Raw genomic sequence first — 18,424 nt, 5'->3', positions numbered from 1 at the left:
ACCATTTACTCGACGATCGGGGTCAGATATCCAGGTCGAAATCCATGTTAATCCACGCATAGTTTCAGGAACCAAGCCCCAGTCTATCTATCAATCCAAAGCCGCGCGCATCCAACGGACGGACGAGAAATGCTCCACCAAAAATCCAACGGACGGAGAAATCCCGCTTTCCGTGCGGAACACAGCATCGACCGACCGACCGAACCCGTGTGCCGAAAGCCGGAAGCAACGAGATTCCACTCATCCAGCGCGTCGCCACGCCATCACTCGGCTGCGGCCCCGCGACCCGTCTCCTCCTCCCCACCTCACCGGCCGTCTCCCCGCACCGCCCACCAATCCAACTCCGAATCGTCCTCCCCCCACCCCGCCCCGAGGTCGCCGGTCGCCGGTCGCCGCAGCACGGCAGAACCCGGCGGAGAGGCTAACCGAAGCGGCGGAGGGGTTTGATCCGGGAAAGCATGAGCCTGGCCTCCCGCGCCCCTCGGCGTCGAGCTCGAATCGGGAGATAGGAATCCGCGGAGGAGGAGATGTCCTCCTCGCAGTCGCAGGAGGGGAAATCCGAGGGCGCTGGGACGGGTCAGGAGGAGCGGCCCTCCAAGGCCTGGGGGCTGCTCGTCTTCGGCCTCGTCGGCGCCGCCACCGCGACCCTCGCGGTGAGCAACCCCGCCTTTCTCTCCGTCCTGAGTGCTTTCCCTGTTACGTTGTTCTAGCTTGGTACATTTAGTTCTGGCTTGTAATAATCGCGGTGTGCGTGATCATCAGCCTCGCTTGCTCGTTTAGTATTACGGCTTCCACGACGATTTGCTCCATTTAGTTCTGGCTTAACTGCAATCTGCTGTACCATTCACAATTCCGCATCAACTCTGTTGCGGAAAGCACCGCTGCTATTCTGAAGGATTGAGCGTTTCTTATGCTATTTACAACCTCCTGTGGTTTGAAATACATGGCACTTGACTTGAATCCTGTTAGTAATGCTCTTGAACCACCCCACACTGCTCGCTCTGTTGATCCAAAGCGAGGCCCTCCTCTTGAGATTACACGAGCACTGCAAAAGGGTAGATGCTATGCTTAGGACTGCACTGCCACACTCCCTGTCTTGCGTGCGAGGTGTGTTGCTACGACCTGTCAGTAATACGAGGTTACTGGCAATTGCTTGGCCTCTTTGTTATCTTTGTGATATTCAACTTGCTTGAAGATAAAAGGTATTTTAGTATCTTCTGCTACATTTCATTTGATCGACATTTTTATTTGTATTTTCCTCTGTGACAGGTTGGTCATGTTCGTAAAAGTGTTGATTGGTTCTACACTCAGGTACCTTTCTAAGTCAGTGTCAATTTCTTCTTCGATTTGCCCCTTCTAAACTGTCGGAAACGGCATTTTAGATCATCATGATTGGCGGTTGTTAGCTTGTTTACCCCAAATTTATGTTTTATGTCTAGAGGCTTCAGCAATACTATGTTTTGTAGTTCGTTGTTTTTTATGGGAAATAGCAGAAGGATCATTAGGTCGATGTAATGGTCTGATGAGAATCATTATCTTGCTCTCTAAAATTTAGTACTGTTTGGTGTTTAAGATTTTGCCAAGGCTAGCCTCTCGTCATTGTCTTTGGCTTATGCTAGTACTAAGATAGACCATCTAGCGGTTTCCACAGGAAGAAAACTGCCATGCTCTCTCTAAACTCACTTTTGTATTGCCAGAATTACATTGGTTCAGTTATTAGTCCAATGTGAACTATACTTTGAAGACATAGGGAGAACCAATAGGGGATGACGAATTTATCATCCTGTACTCAGTTATACGCTCAGTTTTCGTTGCCTTTTGACTTCTAAGTGTTTATTTATATGCTCCTTTTTCCTGCTGCTCTTCCATCAAAAGCTGAATAAGGTGCAGACAACATCATCCTGGAGGAAGACAAGTAAAAGATCCACCGGTGGAACTTTTAGTGACGATGCTAGGAGACGATATTATCAACGTATGCAGCAGGAATTTGAGGATGAACAGGAAAGAGTTGTGAGTTCATTGAACTGTTTACACTATTTACCTTTTTAGAACTTAGAATTTTTGAAATTATGCTCGCTATATATATGTGTGTGTGTGTGTGTGTGTGTGTGTGTGTGTGTGTGTGTGTGTGTGTGTGTGTTGCCTCAGAACATTGCCTGCGGTAAATGTAATGTGAATCCATGAGAAATTGCGTTGTGCTAAATTAGTAACTTCTTGTCCTAACCCCAAATTTTAGTTTCTCGAACATTGCCCTAAGAGTTACTTTCTCCGTTTACTCCTTCAGTATGCTGATTTTTTGTTATTTTGGCCAGCAAAGAATAAGGCACATGCAAAGTGTTTTCAACCGAGAGAGGAACAAATTCAGGAATAGTTATGAAAGTTGGAAGGAGAATGGCCCCCCAGGTGGATATAATTACATCCCGCGGGATGACTGGTATTGGCAGACAGATACGCCTAACTCGGAAAAGAAAAATAAACGGACATATACTCCGGCAGGGCCTAGGGGTTATCCTATGTCGCATCATTACACCGTTCTTGGTCTTGATAGGTATTTCCATGCCTATTTAAACCTCTAACTGTATATTTCTGTTCATCTTTCAATCTGCTTATGGCATGGTTGCCGGTTCTTCATGGTCATACCTTTGCGAGAGACTTATTTTGTAGCCTTACACAGGATTAAAAGTGGAATGCGTGTTTATTAGTGATCAGTTGACTCGTTGTGCACTTGAATGAGAGCCTCAGACTGTAAAGGGAGATGATGCATTTGGTAGATTTGCAAGTTCTATAGAGCATTTCATATGAACATCCATTGACTTGACTTCCTTAGTTATGTGTGCTATGTTCTGGCTTATACGTCAGTTAGATGATCAATTATTTTGTTTGAGAGAAGTACATATTTCAACCCTGAACTCTTGCCCTAGTCTAATTTACAACCCCGAACTTCAATACCGTCTAAATTACAACCCCCAACTCTCAAAACCGGTCAGGATTCAACCCTTCACTACCTCTTGACCGGTTTTGACCAAGTTGACCGGTTTTGACCCGTTGACTAGGTGAACAGTAAATTAAAAAAAAAATCTATTTCTTATTTTTTTCACATGGTGAATAGTATTTTTTTTAAGTTACAATTTTTTAGCTTGTTTGGACATTTGAGTAGCTCTCAAAAAAAAGACAAATGTGGAGTCTGTGAAACAGTTAACTGTCGTGACTGTTCGGGCTGATTTTGTTTTTTTGGCTGAGAGCTACTTAGATGTCCGAACACGATGAAAATTGGCACGGACCTCACACATTGATACATCTTCCATGGAAAAAACATTCTTTTTTTTATTTTTTGAATTTACTGTTCAGAAGGAGAAAAAATCAAAATTATTTTTTGAATTTTTTTACTTTTTAAAATTTACTGTTCACCTTGTGAAAAAAATAAATTATTTGTGATTTTTATATTTTTTTTAAATTTACTGTTGACTAGTCAACGGGTCAAAATCCGGTCAACTAGGTCAAAACCGGTCAACAGGGAGAGAAGGGTTGAATTATGACCGGTTTTAAGAGTTGGGGGTTGTAATTTAGATGGTATTCGAGTTCAGGGTTGTAAATTAGACTAGGGCAAAAGTTCGGGGTTGAAATATGCACTTCTCTCATTTTGTTTCATCACTATGATCTTTTTGGAATTGACTCCTATGATCACTTGTTTTAAGAAAATAAGCTCTCATAATTTGCTTCAGTAATGCCAATTTTTACGAGTCACGGACCGCATACCTTAATGAACCTTTGGTAGTAGCAAGTTGACAGGGTACATCAGGAAGCAATTTGCAGCCGTCCGACATCAGGTGTCAGGATCATTATTGCATTGCTGTGCTGTGCTGTGTAAAATATTTATCTTGTTGCTCAAACAAAGAGGTTCCCAGTTTGTTACAATCTTAAGAAAATATTAACTGAAGTACTTTGAAAAGCATCTATAACACCAAACTTGTTATTTATTAATTATAATTATGAACATGATGATGTTATCCAGAGTTATACTTCTTTTTGTGACAAGCCATGTTATTTCTTTATAGATCACGAGGGACTCCATACACAGATGCAGAAGTAAAGGTATTGCAATCCTGTCATCCTATTGTCCCTCCAGCCCTCTGTTCAGTTTACTTTGAACTTGTCCCACCTAACATGATCGTCTTCTATATTAAGTCGGGGTTGATCTTTTTATGTTGATCATGCATCGCTGATTAAATATCTAAGCTAACCTTAAGACCCTTAAGGAAACTGTCATGCCAAATTAATTTTCATTAGACAACAAGGGGTTTCCATTGGATTCACTTTAAGAACTTTGATGTTTGAAGAACTCGAGATAAGCAACCTTCGATGAAAACCCAAATTATCTCTCCAATTTTTCGATTGCTATTCCTTTGGGTGAAGCAAGCAATCAGTTAATGTTTTAAGTGCTTTGCAGTCACATATCAATGTATTAAGGTGGTTTCTGAGGAGAGCTGATAGTAGGATGACTTAAAAACCATGTGGATAAGTATTTTTCACCATTTTTCTGAATGAGGATAAGCATTTGTGTGCCAATTCTGTTTTCTCCTCGCATTTCTTTGTATCTCTTCTACTAGAAATTCTTAAGAAGTGGTATATCCTTAAGTATTTTGTTGGGTTGAGAAGTATTTGGAAATATTGGTGGTTACATTGGCGAATGTTTTGATAAAAAATGGTTCTTTCACAAAATCAAGAATTGAAAGCATCTTGTATTACTAGTTAGTAGGCTGGAAAAATCGGAAGGACACATTCGTTGCTCTAGACCTCCACACATCAAAATGTTAGGATTGTTGTCAGTGTGAAATGTTAGTATTTTTTGGTATGTGTGTCAGGCCTGACCAAGGTTGTTTTGTTTTCTGACTTTGGGGCATCATATGCAGAGTGCTTTTAGAACAAAAGCAATGGAGGTCCACCCTGATCAAAATCAAGATAATAGAGGTTTGTGGTCTTCACGGACAGCATGTTTCTTCATACGCAATTGTTTGTGGTTTTAGTAGTTACTAATACCATTTACATTTTCAGTTTGACTAATTCACATCTAGATGTTTTAAGAGGATGTCACATCTAAGCTCCCACAAATACATAATGCAGCAACAAGAAAAAAAAAACAAAGATAAAAAAAATAGACCACAAACAAAGTGAATATCAGCTTTATTATGTGCAGAGACTGCTGAAGAAGAGTTCAAGGAGGTTGTCAAATCATACGAGGCAATAAAACTGGAGAGGAAAAATAATTCAAGTTGATGCGTTTGTCTATTGGAGCTTCCAGTGAAGACTTGCGCCAGTTGTTACAGCCCTGCACGCAATCAGCAGGCCATGCCATCAGGTGGATGACAAACAAAAAATTTCTCTGGCTCTTGCGGACTTGCGGTCCTGTAGCGCAATTTTATACGTGAGTTTGTTGGTGGGAGCACACGTCCCTGATGTAGAAGTAGGATATTGTCGACAAAGATACAAAAGATATGTTTCTATAGCTAGTGACTTGACCATAAACTGGTTAAGGAGCCAACAGTTTTTGTTGCCACCTGAGGAATATGCATCCCAGTGCCGTACACCTGATGGTTGGTGTCTAATTGGGTGGAAACTGAACAACTGATTGAAAATAAAAGTTGTTGGTACATAGCAGGGTGTTTATTATTTCATCGAGCGGTTCAGCACGTTGTAAAATTGTACTCCCTCTGAGTTCATGAATATAAGATGTTTTGAATATTTCAATATGAACGACATATAAACTGAAATGAGCGAACAAACACATTAACATATGTCCATATGCATTCGATTCAGAAAAATGTTATAGAACATCTTGGCCTCCTTTGGTTTGTAGGAATCTCATAGGATTTTTATAGGATAAGATTTGCATAGGAAATTTTCCTTTGAAGCCCTTTGGTTTGTAGGAATGGATTCCTATTCATATGTAGGATAGGAATCAATCCTTTACATTTTGGAGAAAAAAAACATTAGCTAAGACTCAATGGAAAAATTCCTATCCTATGCATCAAATGACATCTTTTTCTTTATAGGAATTGAGATACATGTCATCTCATTACCTATGATTTTCCTATTCCTATAACATTCTTATCCTGTGAACCAAAAGAGGCCTTACAGTATTTGTGAACCGAAGGAGTATATACTGAGTAAGGAGAATTTGTATATACCACAACTGAGTTGCTATGCAGCAACGAAACATCTTTTAGAGAACTGTAATGCAGAAAATACTATTGGTTCAGTCTGGAAGGCGACCCACTGATCATCACTCATCAGTTCATGACGAAATGCAATCGTTGTGGTGTCCGTCACAAGTATCTTGAGTTCTTGACTGACATGCAATTGTTCGTATGGCACACAGAACAGATCAGCAGAACCCCCGCTAGTCGTCCCACCACCGCGAGGATGCAGCGCCTCCTCCCGGCCACCCTCCTCCGCCGCCGCCTCTCCACCGACGCCGCCCCGGACCACAGCCTCGCCTCCTCCGCGGAGCTCGCGCACCGCCTGCTCCGCCGCCACGGCGCCGACCCGCAGAGGCTGGCCTCCGCGCTCTCCGCGTCGGGGCTCGACCCGTCCTCCCCGCGCCTCCTCGACGCCGTCCTCCGCCGCTGCGGCGCCGCCTCCTCCCTCGCGCTCGGCTACTTCCACTGGTGCTCCCCGTCGCTGCCCTCCGCGCCGCTCCCCTCCTCCCTCGCGCTCCTCGCCAAGTGCTTCTCCCGCGCCTCCGCCGCGCCCTGCCCCTCCCTCCTCGCGCCGCTCCCCTCCCACCTCCTCTCGGCCTCCATCCTATCGCCCGTCCTCCGCCGCCTCCCGCCGCCGCGCATCCTCCCCTTCGCGCTCTCGCTCCTCTACTCCCGCCCCGCCCACGACCACCCCTCCCTCTTCCTCTCCCTCCTCGAGTCGCTCTCCAAGGCCGGCCACGTCGCCGCCGCCGAGCGGCTCGTCGAGGAGCTCCAGCCCCGGCTCCCGCTCGAGCTCCGCCACTACACCGCCCTGCTCTACGGCTGGTGCCGCCTGGGCAAGCTCGACGAGGCCAAGCACGTGCTCGCCCGCATGAAGGCCGCCGGGGTCGCCCCGGACGTCGTCGTCTTCAACACCCTGCTCGCGGGATTCGTCGCGGACGGCAGGTTCGAGGACGCGTTCGAGCTCACAAGGGAGATGGAGCGGCGGGATTGCCCTCCCAATGCGGTGTCCTACACCACCCTCATGCAGGGGCTTGGGTCCAAGGGGAGGGTCGATGAGGTAATGCGGGTGTTTGTTGAAATGCGGAGGAAGGGATGCACGCCGGATTCTGTCACCTACGGCGCTCTGGTTAGTGCGTTTTGCAAGGCCGGCAGGTTATCCCAGGGGTATGAGTTCTTGGACTCCATGTCGAGGGACGGGCTGCGGGTGGATCCCGGAGTGTACCTTGGGTTCTTTGTGGCGCATGAGAAGAAGGAGCAGCTGGAGGAGTGCTTGGAGCTGATGGAGAGGATGAGGGAGTGCAGGTGCCCCCCAGACCTCAGTATCTACAATGTGGTGATTCGGTTGTCCTGTAAGCTCGGAGAGACGAAACAAGCCATGGCATTGTGGAACGAGATGGAGAATAGCGGGCTTAGTCCTGGGGTCGACACCTTCGCAATCATGGTGAATGGGCTTGTTGGCCAGGGATCGCTGGTCGACGCGTGCAATTATTTCAAGGACATGGTCAGGAGGGGGCTATTTGTTGCACCACAGTACGGAGTGCTGAAGGACCTCCTCAATGCGTTAGTCAGAGATGAGAAACTTGAGCTCGCAAAGGATGTTTGGGGTTGCATTGCCAGCAGAGGCTGTGAACTAAATGTGAGTGCATGGACAATCTGGATCCATGCACTGTATGCGAAGAAACATGTCAAGGAGGCCTGCTCGTATTGCTTGGACATGCTCGAGGCTGGGCTGATGCCGCAGCCAGACACGTTTGCAAAGCTAATGAAGGGACTGAAAAAACTGTACAACAGACAGATTGCTGCTGAAATCACTGAGAAGGTGAGGTTGATGGCGGAGGAGAGGCATGTAAGCTTTAAAATGTATAAGAGGCGTGGGGTGAAGGATCTCGAAGAGAAGCCTAAGTCAAAGAGAAGGAAAGGGCAAAAGCGGAGTCGGGGGAGGCAGACTGTTCAGGGTCAGTCTAGAGAACATGCTGACCTTTCGGATTCTGTCGATGATGAAGAATTCCCGAGTTGAGTTAAACTAGGATCATAAGTGGGCAATGAACCAGTGCACCTTCACTTGATTGAATTGTTTGTGGGAGTGATTGGTTTATGAAGCAACCAATAAGGAAATATTGGTCTTGCTGAAAATGGAGCAGGTTTGCAGTATTTCTACTCACACCTGATATTGATACTTGAGCCAAGTGACACTCCGTTCCTATCTGAAGTCCATCTGCCAGTATGTACTTCAGTTTTGAAAAGCTTTCAGGGGCTAATGATATTGGGGCCTTTCAGTGCCAGTGCAAAAGAAAATAACACCAATATCCAATACTACTATGGCTGGAAGTGAGTCCAGCCTGTCTGAGCTAGGTCATGCCTGACCTAGCTTGTTGCAACTGGAAGATTGATCCAAACAAGCTTGAGCTGAGATTGAAGATGCCAGGGATAAATGCAACAGTTGCCAACTACGCAAGTAACAAAACTCATCACTCCATCAGTTATGTAGTAGAGAGTTAGTAGTGTAACATTACATTTTGAACTTTCTGTTTCACTCTTCATGCTTATCTCTGAGATACTAAGAGTAGTTACTGATTTATTGTACTAATATATCTAAACCCACTTAAAAGTCTGATCTTGGTAGTTGGTACAGAATGTGTATGTTCACTGTGATTGAAGAGTTGATGCCTTCTTATATCCTAACTATTATTTGACGATATATTACTTGTGATATGATTTTTTATTGAAATGTGTAAACCATGTAAACTCACAATTTTTTTTACTCAGCAGTTGCTTTTGTGGAAGTAAATATGTCTATTACATGTTGGTGCTGGTATTAACATTTAATCAAGTTGAGCCCCCTCATTTCCATAACATTTTAATTTAGTACTGCTGTATTGATCTTTAAGAGAGACCTGAAGGATTGGAGTATCACCAAAGAACTAGCTATGGACAGGGGTGCGTGGAAGCTTGCTATCCATGTGCCAGAGCCATGAGTTGGTCGCGAGATCTTATGGGTTTCACCTCTAGCCTACCCCAATTTGTTTGGGACTAAAGGCTTTGTTGTTGTTGTATTGATCTTTAATCAGGTGCACACTAAACCTTTTGAGCTTATCTAGTTAAATGCATGCCATGCTCTGCAATATGCAGCTATGCTTATGTGCACTTTCATGAACTGGTGCTTGTGCTTTATCCTGTATGGTCTCAACTCTCATGCATGGAGATGGATGGAATATGGAGTGCCAGAATATTTGGTGTGAGGCAATATATTCTCCATTCTAATAAGCATATAATAACTTAAAATTGAGAAATGTGATGCTTGTATATGCTGTGTATTTCCTAATAGAAGTATAAACGGGTTGTTTCTTGATATGCTTAAAATTGAACATTGTTGCTGAGACTTAGGTACCAATATATATACAGGCATCTCAACAAAATTAAACACTTAGCTGTTCCAGATTTTAATTTCTGAATCGATCTTATGCTTCTAACGCAGAGCTTTGTCCTTGCATCTGAAGTAAATTAAATATAAAAACTAATAATTGGAATCACTCATAATGCCTGGGATTTAATTGTAACATCATGGATTAAATACTAATAGCAATTTGGAACAAGATAAGTGAACATAGTCATAATCTATATAGATTGGATTGTTGACTACATAGAGATTTTTAGATTGCCAACGATTTGTGCTGGTTGTATCAAGCTAGAGCTATCTTTTCACCACTATGATGTACAAATTTGAACTATTGTTTCCAATATGCAAAAATTACACATACGCTTGAAATCTTATTTGTGCAGAATGGAGTGCAAAAAGATAGGGCATTTCAGCTGATTAAGAGTCGTCGTTGGTGGGCACGAAGCCATTGTCAAGGACACTGTCATCTTAATATTATGCTGAGTGATTGAATTGCAATGCCAGAGGGCAGGCCTGGCGCAGTGGTGAAGTCCTCCCCACTTGTGCCAAGAGGTCCTGGGTTCGAACCAGCCTCTCTGCATTGCACTTTGCAGGGGTAAGACTAGGTTCCTATAATCCCTCCCCAGACCCCACCTTGTGTGGGAGCTTCTATGCACTGGGTTTGTCCATTGAATTGCAATGCCAAATCAAGAAGTGGAAGCAGATTTGAACCAACATATTTCATTGCTAATAAGTGGGAGTTAGGGAAGAACACACGGACGCAGGTACCAGAAAGCATTACAAGCATTAGATATTCTGTTACTAGACTTAACTTTGCTTCTTGCCTGAACATGGGATAGGGAAATTAACCTAACTGCAGAGGAAACATTGCGAAGAATTCCTTATCCTCAGTTGAGAAGAACTCCTCCACTAACTGATCAATATCTACTCGACACGTTTCCGGAATCACAAGTTCAGAACCCCGGACGTTGATGGTGTAGCTGGAGAGGAGCTGAACGGCTGTGAAAGGAGAGTCAGCATCCCTCCGTGTGATGGGATCTGACCAACTTATGGCTTCAGAGACCATCTCTTCTGTCCCGTCCTTGAGGTCAAACTTGTAGACGTCATGGAAGTAGAAATCACCGTATGGATTCATACCTACTAGGTGGTAGATGCAATTGGCCTCAACAGATGGGAACTTATCGGCATCAACAGCCAGGCACCTGCAGCAGCCGACGAAGATGGTGTGGTGACCGATGCTCTTCACAGGCTCGAGTACACCCCGGTTAGAGTCGTCCATCCTGAAAACCTGCATGCCATGCTGCAGCTTGAAGACGATGAACACTTCTCCCAGGGATTGTACCAGGTAGCAGCGGTTGTTGTTTGCATGCCCAATCTCAAGAGCATGAGCATCGTCGGCAACATGCTCAATAACATCAGACCAGAACATCTCGGATGGATCAACGGAGAACAGCCTCATCAGATCAAAGATCTTGTCGGCCACGGCAGCTGGCAGCGGAGGCACCGGTCTCTGCTCGCCGTCGGCATACATGCCACCGGCGACAGCCAGCTGGATCAGCGGGTAGGCGTCCTCCTCTTGGTACACAGCAAAACTTCTACTGTCGGGGCTAGCCATGTACCACTTACGATCCGAGCCGCAGAGCAAGATGATGGTGGGGGGCGACCCGATGACAGCAGCAGCATCCACCATGTCGGAGGGCACGGTTGCCCTGAAATGGATCATGTGGCCTGTGAAAGGGTTGAGGACGCGAGCGGCGTAATAGTCATCGTAGTCCGCCAGCACGAAGAATCCACCGGGAGTGGTGGCGACGTAGCGGTGGCCGGCGAGCAGAGGGAGCTCCTTGCGGAGGAAGCGGCCGGTGTGGGTGTTCACCAGGAGGCGCGTGTCCTCTCTCCGGAAGACGTCGTCGTCGAGCACGACCCACTGCCGGGGCCGGAAGCGAGGGTCGTCCGGGCTGTCATTGGGGTCGTCGGTGGCGGAGCGCCAGCTGCCGCAGACGGCGCGGAGGTCCATGTAGTAGTCCACGTCGTTGGCGGCGAGGAAGCAGTAGGCGACGCGGCGGACGAGGTCGCTCGGGAGAGAGGACCAGTCCACGGCTGCCATGGCCAAGACTCCAGAGATGAACCTGGAGTAGTTCAGGTTGGGAGGATTGAGATTCTAGAGCTGCTTTGGTTACCTGGGTGGCTAGATGAGTTAACGCTTGGTGCATTTATCTATGCGTCGCTTGCGATGGCAGCGTCATAACTGAAATGCTTTGGGACCTGAACGGGCGCCACTGACACTACAGGGTGTTTGTTTACAGGGACTTTTTTGTGTAGGGACTAGAAAAAGTCCTTAAGCTGGTCATAGTGGGGAGTAGTGTCATATGCATGACACTAGTCTAAGTTACTATTTTCATATTGCAAAGTAACATAGTACTAGTGTCATATGTGGCCTCATTTAAGCGTCATTTAATAGCTTGTAGACTCATATTGTCTTGGAAAGCGCTATGTTACAGTAACATATTATGTTACTATTTCTCATTAACTACTTGCCACATAAGCAAAAAATTCTCGAGGTGCGCTATGTTACTACCTAAGTTACTCCCACCATGACTAGCTTTAGAGACTTTTTACCAAACGGGAGGGGGGGGGGGACTTTTTAGGGACTAAACTAGTCATTTGGGACTAAATGAAGAAGACTTTCAAGGAGAGTCTTTTTGAGACTTTTTGTGACTTTTTCAACAATGCCCCTCCATGCACCCATTGGCCCGCCATCCCATGGTGTTGTTTGATTGTTATTTTTTTATATACTAGAGGCAACATGGTCATTTAATAACCTCTAGGAAGGGACTAGAGACTTTTTAGTCTTTAAAAACAAACAAGGAGGGGCTTTTTAGGGACTAGGGACTTTTTAGTTGGGACTAGAAAAAGTCCTAGAACTAGAGAACCGAACACCACCTACAGCTCGAGTTCATGGGGAATGATCACGACGCTTCGTTTTACTCCAGTTTTCAAGGACAGGGTTTTGTAGAACCCGATGTGTACCCTCAGTGTAGAAAAGAAAAAGAAAAAAAGGCTAGGCCATACCGCATATTTTACATCATAGACGGAGGTTTTTTACATTTCAGTTCAAAGTTCCAAGTAGTAGAGGGCTAACTGGAATTGGTCTATGAATTTCATGACAATTTTACAGGCGGTCAGTCCTTTGACGGAAACACCAGGTCATCATCTGATAGCCAAATGCCAAGCTCAGGAGGTGCGCCATTCCCCATTCACAAATATGTTTGCTGATCCAAAGGCATCAAGTACATGACATACGTTCTACAAAGATCGATCTAAGGCCTATCACCAGCAGACCATTCTAGCTCTAGCGCAACCGTGCGGCGGCACACACATCATCGTTTTCTCTTCCCACCTGCTGGTGCCTTCGGTGGCTTGGAGGCGATTGCCGAGCTCCACAAAGCTCTCTCAACATCCGAAGGTGTCAAGCTTTCTCCTCCTACGCTCAACTCCTTGAAGAGGAACACAAGTTGTCAGCCAAAGGATTTTCAAGTTCTACAAGTAATATTTTGAAATCACAAGGTATAATGTTGAAATTAGCACAAGGTAACAAATTAGGAACTATGTCGAGGAAATTAGCAAAACATAACGAATCTACAACCTGCGAGTATAACATGCTTTGTATCATCTTAGTAATTACTCCCTCTTGTACTAAAATGTAAGACATTTTTTGGTTTTGCATAGGGCATAAAAAACGTCTTATATTTTGTTGCGGAGGGAGTATTAATTAACCTATTGCCCTATTGTGTCATATGGAGCCTAGTTCTGGACAGATATATATGCAACTAAAAATTTGAGATGTGATCTGGATATGCATCTCATGGAAAAGAAATAATAAGCCCAATATTTTTTAATGCATTTTGTGTTACTATTTGGGAAAGGGTCGTCGAATTACAAACTAGTGCTCTTTTACATTGCTAAAATGGAACTTCTCCTAAAGCAGTATAATAACACAAATATACATTTGTATGTTCAACTCCAAACTGCTACTAGCTAAGATTAACTCATAAAACAGAGCACATTGTGACAATCAGCTATTTTTAATGTAGTTTTAGCTTGTCTAGATGGAGAGAAAGATCAAACATATTTGGCAGCATAGATTAACTGCATTTACTGAAAGTTTTCATTTTGGACTGGTGAATTAGAACTTTTAACCTATGGCCGAAATCAATTGATGATCGCTTGCAACACACAACAATAATACATCATACGCTTGCAGCTACCTGATTCAACTCAAGGCCACATTCTGCAGAACAGTTCAACCAACACAATCAAGCAAATGATGCTATAGTTGCAACATTTTCGCAGATATATCAAATGCAAGGCAACATTATACCTCTGCTTTAGCCTGCAACTTCTCCGCAAACGCAAGGTACTGCTTCAGAGTGTATTCCTTTACATTGCCCAAGGCTGCGACCATTGCCTGAACACATATCACTAAAGCTTAAAACACAAAAGGTGCAACCATATCGCCTAGAAAGGCAGATACATTGAGGAAAAAAGAACATTTGAACAAGCTCACTTCGTCTGACATGAAGGGCGCAACATCGGGTGCATAGGCAGCGAGCACCGCGGATGCAGTGGCAGGGCCAACACCCTTGAGCACAGTGAGCTCGGTGATGGCCTTGCTGAGGTCGGGCAGCGCTGCAAATGCCTTGCGTGACGCTGACTCTACAACTTTGTCATCCAAGCTTTTGACGAAATCCATCAGCCTCGGCCTAGCAACAAATGCAGAGTGAAGATTGGATATTGTTGGCCAGCAAGCACGATACTAGCACACTGCCTACATGGATCAAAATAATAAACCAAACAATTAAGATATTACTAGCAATCTAGCATCATGGTAATAATACTCCAACCAATCACATTCCTAGCATCTGTGAGCTTTATTAAGTACATTATCTTGTGCAGAAAATATGTGCTGTTGCTTCAGGCTTGTCCTTGTTGTCAATTTTGAAGACATCAACAAACCACAGTTGCGTGCAGATATACACAGTCCTTTCATGTACTAGTTTTGAATTTGTCATTCTTGTTAAAATGCACGTTTACCATAGCCCAGCATTACTTTTCTGTTTCTGCACATGATACATTAGGGACTTCAGATATCAAACCATCTCCCATCCCCTTTTACCTTGTCAGGTTGAATCAGAATAAAATGCTGTATTAAAACTGTCAAAATCCTGTTCTAAAGTCTTTCTAAACTGAGAAACAGAGAAAGAAACACCTTTAACGTAATTCGTAGGACAACTGACTTGTTACTAGCTCTGGTTGTTTGTGGGGCTTAGCTGGAACCAGGAAGAACCCAATGAACTGTGCTTTCTTATCAGCTGAGCGCATATTTCTTTAAACCTGAACTGTTTATTTCTATGCCCACATTTCACTTTGGATGCTAAACCAATACTCAATATTGTCATCTGAGAGACTTTCAGCAGGAGGCACCACGCCCTCCCTAGCAAGGGGAAAACTTGAAATGCAGCTGTGCTATGCAACCGACAGGGAAAAATGGACTAGGAGCAGGAAGAGGCCCTGACCTCCACTTGCCGCGCGAGAGCTTCCACTGCATGAGCTGCACCAGCTCGGGCTTGGCGAGGTAGGGGTCCGGGTCGCGGCCGTGCAGCAGGAGGGGGAGGTCGTGGCGGTAGAAGGAGTCGGCGTCCAGGAGGTCGGGCTTGTCCAGCGCCGCGAGCCGGCGGTCGTACGCGCCCAGCGCCGCACGCCAGGCTTCCCCGTCGCCGCTCGCGAAGTCCACCGTCTCGGCCATCGCGACGGCGGCTGGAAGGGGAGAGGGGAGTGGAGTTGCCTGCAACTGCACAACAGTGAGCGGTCTCTTTTTTTTCGGGTCCATCTTTCTCTTTTGCGAAGAGCAATTTCGGCCGTCGATCTATATCGGACGGCTTAGATAGCGCCAGTTCGCAAACTTGAGGGCCACGGTCCGCAGGTCACATTCGTTGCCGGCGGCCCATGCGGCCCAATATTTTCGCGGGCCATCCATTTTCCTCATAGCTTCCAACAAAAAGAAAGCCTCCCTTAAACCCTAGCGGCAGCCGTTCGTTCCCCCGGAAGAAACCCATGGCGAAGAAGCAGAAGCAGCGCGGCTCGCTCCGGGGGGAGGAGCATGTAGAGGCGGCGGCCGCGGCGCCGCACGAGGACGCACCGGCCCCGAACGCGGAGGAGGAGGCGGCTGCGCAGGGAGCAGGGGGCGCCGGAAGCGAGGTGGAGGACGGGCGGAGCGCGGACGCTGCGAGTGGCGGCGTGGAGGAGGGGAAGGAGGAGGAGGCGGCGGCGGCAGAGGAGGAGGAGAGGGAGGTGACGTTTGATGAGCTGGGGCTGGACGAGCAGCTCAAGAGGGCCCTGAGGAAGAAGGGCTTGACCAAGACCACCCCGATCCAGCGAGAGGCCATCCCGCTCATCCTGGTGCGCTATTTCTGCCTTTCTAGCTTTCAGTCTCGCTCGTTCTGGTGGCGTTTAGTCAACAACTGATTAAAATTTAGTAAGCTCTCATTGGAACAAGTTTTAGCCTGTTTAGCCTGATAAATCAGCCAATTACAGTACTATTATGATAGCCAGCCTGCTTGCTTTCTCCGGTGAATCTTTTGGGTTAGGCGCAGCAGCCTTCTGACACTTGTCAATGCAAGCCGGACTGAATTAGAGTTGGGTTTAGTGAAGCTCTACTCATGATTGTGGTAGCCATTTAGTTCAAAATGCAACTGTTTGATTTCCCGTAGTTCGTGGTACTGAATGATGGCCTAATGTTGCGATTCCAGGAAGGGAAGGATGTGGTCGCTAAGGCCAAGACTGGTTCTGGAAAGACCTTTGCCTACCTTCTCCCGCTGCTGCAAGAGCTGTTGAAGTTGTGCAAAGATGGGCGTATTCGGAAATCTGCACCAAATGCCTTAATCCTGGTGCCAACTCACGAGTTATGCCAGCAGGTATCTGACTTCTGTTTCTTCGCAGGATATTTTGTATGTGTATAGGCAGCTGCTGTAGAGTCGCTTATTGATTTATCTCTAGTTAATATTACGTCCTGATTCATGCACGATAATATGAATTGTTCTTCTATTTGATGCTGCATGTAGTGAGATTTTTTTGCGAGTTGAATGTTAGACCTGCTAATTACTTCAGTGATTCATATTACAATCTACTAGTGCATTGCGAATAAACTTTTACTTATGTTAAATATTATGATATGACTAGTCATTGCCAAATACCTCACTGTTGCTTTTTTTTCTTTTCTTCTTGCTGTAGGTTTATAATGAAGCATCATCTCTCCTTGAGTTGTGTACATCCAAGTTGAAGATTGTTCAAGTGACCGCGAGCATGTCAGATAAGGATATTGTGAGACATTTTTGCCTTGTTTGAGTTCGACTGTTATTTTCTCCAAACAGTATCAATTTTGTAGGGTTATATTTATTAGCCCAGCTAACTTGCTTGTGCTTCTTGTTACTTGCAGAAACTTGCATTGTCTGGGCCCCCTAATATTCTTGTGACAACCCCAGCTTGTGTTGCAGCATGCATATCAAAGGGCATTGTCCAGGGATCATCTATTAAAGAGTCACTTTCAATGATGATTCTTGATGAGGTGCAATTTGTTTGCCTGTTGCAGTATTTATGCTTAGTCTTGGAAAGATTTTATCCCAACAAGGAACGAACAAGTTCCTTATGGGTTTGAAATATCAAATTGTGTTGTCTCTTCCCATCAGTTGCTTCCCATATACAAAAACATAACATAGCTGTCGAAGTTGTGGATCTATATTATTTTACAAAATAGTATTCAGGGGTTTTGAATTTTCAGCTTCAAGTTAAAAACTGTTTAATTGAGTCGTTTACAGTATTAGTGCCTATGCTGCCTGAATGATACTGTCATGTGCCACTGCAAATATGGGGATTTGATTTATGGTAATGGAGAATTGAGAACATTTTCTATGCCAGTACCCAGTGTTGCCGTTTAAACTATACCATGTTTTAGAGTGGCGTGTTTCAAATATCTACTGTCATGATTTTTAACATACTTATATTGGCAAATATATGTTACATTACAGTTTTGTGTATAAATTTTCATACAATTGTCGTGATGTATCAGAATGCCTGAGAAATGTCCTTTTGAAGAAGTTACTAATCTCTTAATGGTTAGCTCCCAGGCTGACCTTCTCCTATCCTATCGCTGCGAAGATGACTTGAAGGCACTTGTCCCACATATCCCAAGAAGTTGCCAATCCATCCTGATGTCTGCAACTTCAAGGTGAAATTTGGTTCTTCTTGCTTCGTTTTTCTGCAGTTATTCAAAACATCTTAATTCCGCAGTCTGCACTGGTAACAGCTCTAAGCATCTCACTAGCATTTGAATCGAGTGAATGGAGCTGGCACTTCAGTTTGTGGATATTTAGCTGTTCCCTGAGTTACCTTGCTGATTCTCTTAGGGTGTGTTTGGTTGCGGAACGAAGTGGAATGGAATGTAACGGTTCCATGACATTCCATTCCACTAGAATGGGTACTCGCTCCCGTTCTTATGTTTGGCTGAGACAATAGATGGAATGGAATGGTTACATTTTAGCGTTTGGTTGGTGAGACAGAATAAAACGAATTTAGTTCATTTTGATAATATGCACATACAAGCATGGTAGATACACGATATCAAACATATCTTATGACTATTCCTCTTGCATCAATACATTTCTACAAACAAAAAGAAGCATTTACATAGAAGAACCAAGAATATATGAAAGCTACGATCTGCTACCGCTCCTCTGCCTCCAGCAAGAAAAATCATCGCTAACTCAAGCAATTC

At 45.0% G+C, this 18,424-nt stretch overlaps 4 protein-coding genes across 5 annotated transcripts in view; 3 read left to right on the top strand and 1 right to left on the bottom strand.

Annotated features, from left to right (window-relative positions):
- Positions 1-261: 261 nt before the first annotated feature.
- LOC119286801 lies at positions 262-5,739 on the top strand. 2 transcript variants are annotated; one of them, XM_037566252.1, is made up of 7 exons: positions 262-653; positions 1,270-1,311; positions 1,876-2,010; positions 2,313-2,548; positions 4,056-4,092; positions 4,911-4,968; positions 5,180-5,739. In XM_037566252.1, exons 1-7 carry the CDS (start codon positions 528-530, stop codon positions 5,272-5,274), a joined length of 729 nt encoding a protein of 242 aa, XP_037422149.1. In that variant the 5' UTR covers positions 262-527; the 3' UTR covers positions 5,275-5,739. The 2 variants fall into 2 exon arrangements, with proteins under 2 accessions (XP_037422149.1, XP_037422150.1); XM_037566253.1 differs by having other exon boundaries at positions 266-653; positions 5,195-5,739.
- Positions 5,740-6,309: 570 nt separating this feature from the next.
- On the top strand, positions 6,310-8,850 carry LOC119286798 (pentatricopeptide repeat-containing protein At3g49730-like). Its single transcript, XM_037566250.1, has one exon. It carries the CDS (start codon positions 6,352-6,354, stop codon positions 8,215-8,217), a length of 1,866 nt encoding a protein of 621 aa, XP_037422147.1. The 5' UTR covers positions 6,310-6,351; the 3' UTR covers positions 8,218-8,850.
- A 3,872-nt stretch (positions 8,851-12,722) lies between these two features.
- LOC119286800 lies at positions 12,723-15,478 on the bottom strand. The gene is made up of 4 exons (XM_037566251.1): positions 15,171-15,478; positions 14,162-14,357; positions 13,976-14,062; positions 12,723-13,091 (listed from the first exon to the last, which is right to left on the bottom strand). The coding sequence occupies exons 1-4, from the start codon at positions 15,398-15,400 to the stop codon at positions 12,975-12,977; spliced, it is 630 nt and encodes a 209-aa protein (XP_037422148.1). The 5' UTR covers positions 15,401-15,478; the 3' UTR covers positions 12,723-12,974.
- Positions 15,479-15,664: 186 nt separating this feature from the next.
- Positions 15,665-18,424, top strand: part of LOC119286797 (DEAD-box ATP-dependent RNA helicase 16-like) — an 8,660-nt gene continuing 5,900 nt past the window's right edge. Inside the window, exons 1-5 of the mRNA XM_037566249.1 lie at positions 15,665-16,053; positions 16,404-16,568; positions 16,885-16,974; positions 17,090-17,218; positions 17,778-17,878. Coding sequence (XP_037422146.1) covers positions 15,709-16,053; positions 16,404-16,568; positions 16,885-16,974; positions 17,090-17,218; positions 17,778-17,878 — 830 coding nt within the window. The 5' untranslated portion in view covers positions 15,665-15,708. The remainder of the gene's footprint in view (positions 16,054-16,403; positions 16,569-16,884; positions 16,975-17,089; positions 17,219-17,777; positions 17,879-18,424) is intronic.

Source organism: Triticum dicoccoides, chromosome 4A (assembly GCF_002162155.2).
Source record: "Triticum dicoccoides isolate Atlit2015 ecotype Zavitan chromosome 4A, WEW_v2.0, whole genome shotgun sequence".
Classification (NCBI taxonomy): domain Eukaryota; kingdom Viridiplantae; phylum Streptophyta; class Magnoliopsida; order Poales; family Poaceae; genus Triticum; species Triticum dicoccoides.
The sequence above is the reverse complement of the archived record's forward strand: the minus strand, read 5'-3'. Positions and strand labels throughout refer to the sequence as shown.

Bases quoted from the DNA above. Each gene is read 5' to 3' on its own strand.
- LOC119286801 (XM_037566252.1), top strand. From the start codon at position 528: ATGTCCTCCTCGCAGTCGCAGGAGGGGAAATCCGAGGGCGCTGGGACG. The intron at 1,312-1,875 runs GTACCTTTCTAA...TTCCATCAAAAG, and splicing joins TTGATTGGTTCTACACTCAG to CTGAATAAGGTGCAGACAAC. The intron at 2,011-2,312 runs GTGAGTTCATTG...TATTTTGGCCAG, and splicing joins AGGATGAACAGGAAAGAGTT to CAAAGAATAAGGCACATGCA.
- LOC119286798 (XM_037566250.1), top strand. From the start codon at position 6,352: ATGCAATTGTTCGTATGGCACACAGAACAGATCAGCAGAACCCCCGCT.
- LOC119286800 (XM_037566251.1), bottom strand. From the start codon at position 15,400: ATGGCCGAGACGGTGGACTTCGCGAGCGGCGACGGGGAAGCCTGGCGT. The intron at 14,063-14,161 runs GTGAGCTTGTTC...ATATGTGTTCAG, and splicing joins CGCCCTTCATGTCAGACGAA to GCAATGGTCGCAGCCTTGGG. The intron at 13,092-13,975 runs GTATAATGTTGC...TTCCTCTTCAAG, and splicing joins AGTTGCAGGCTAAAGCAGAG to GAGTTGAGCGTAGGAGGAGA.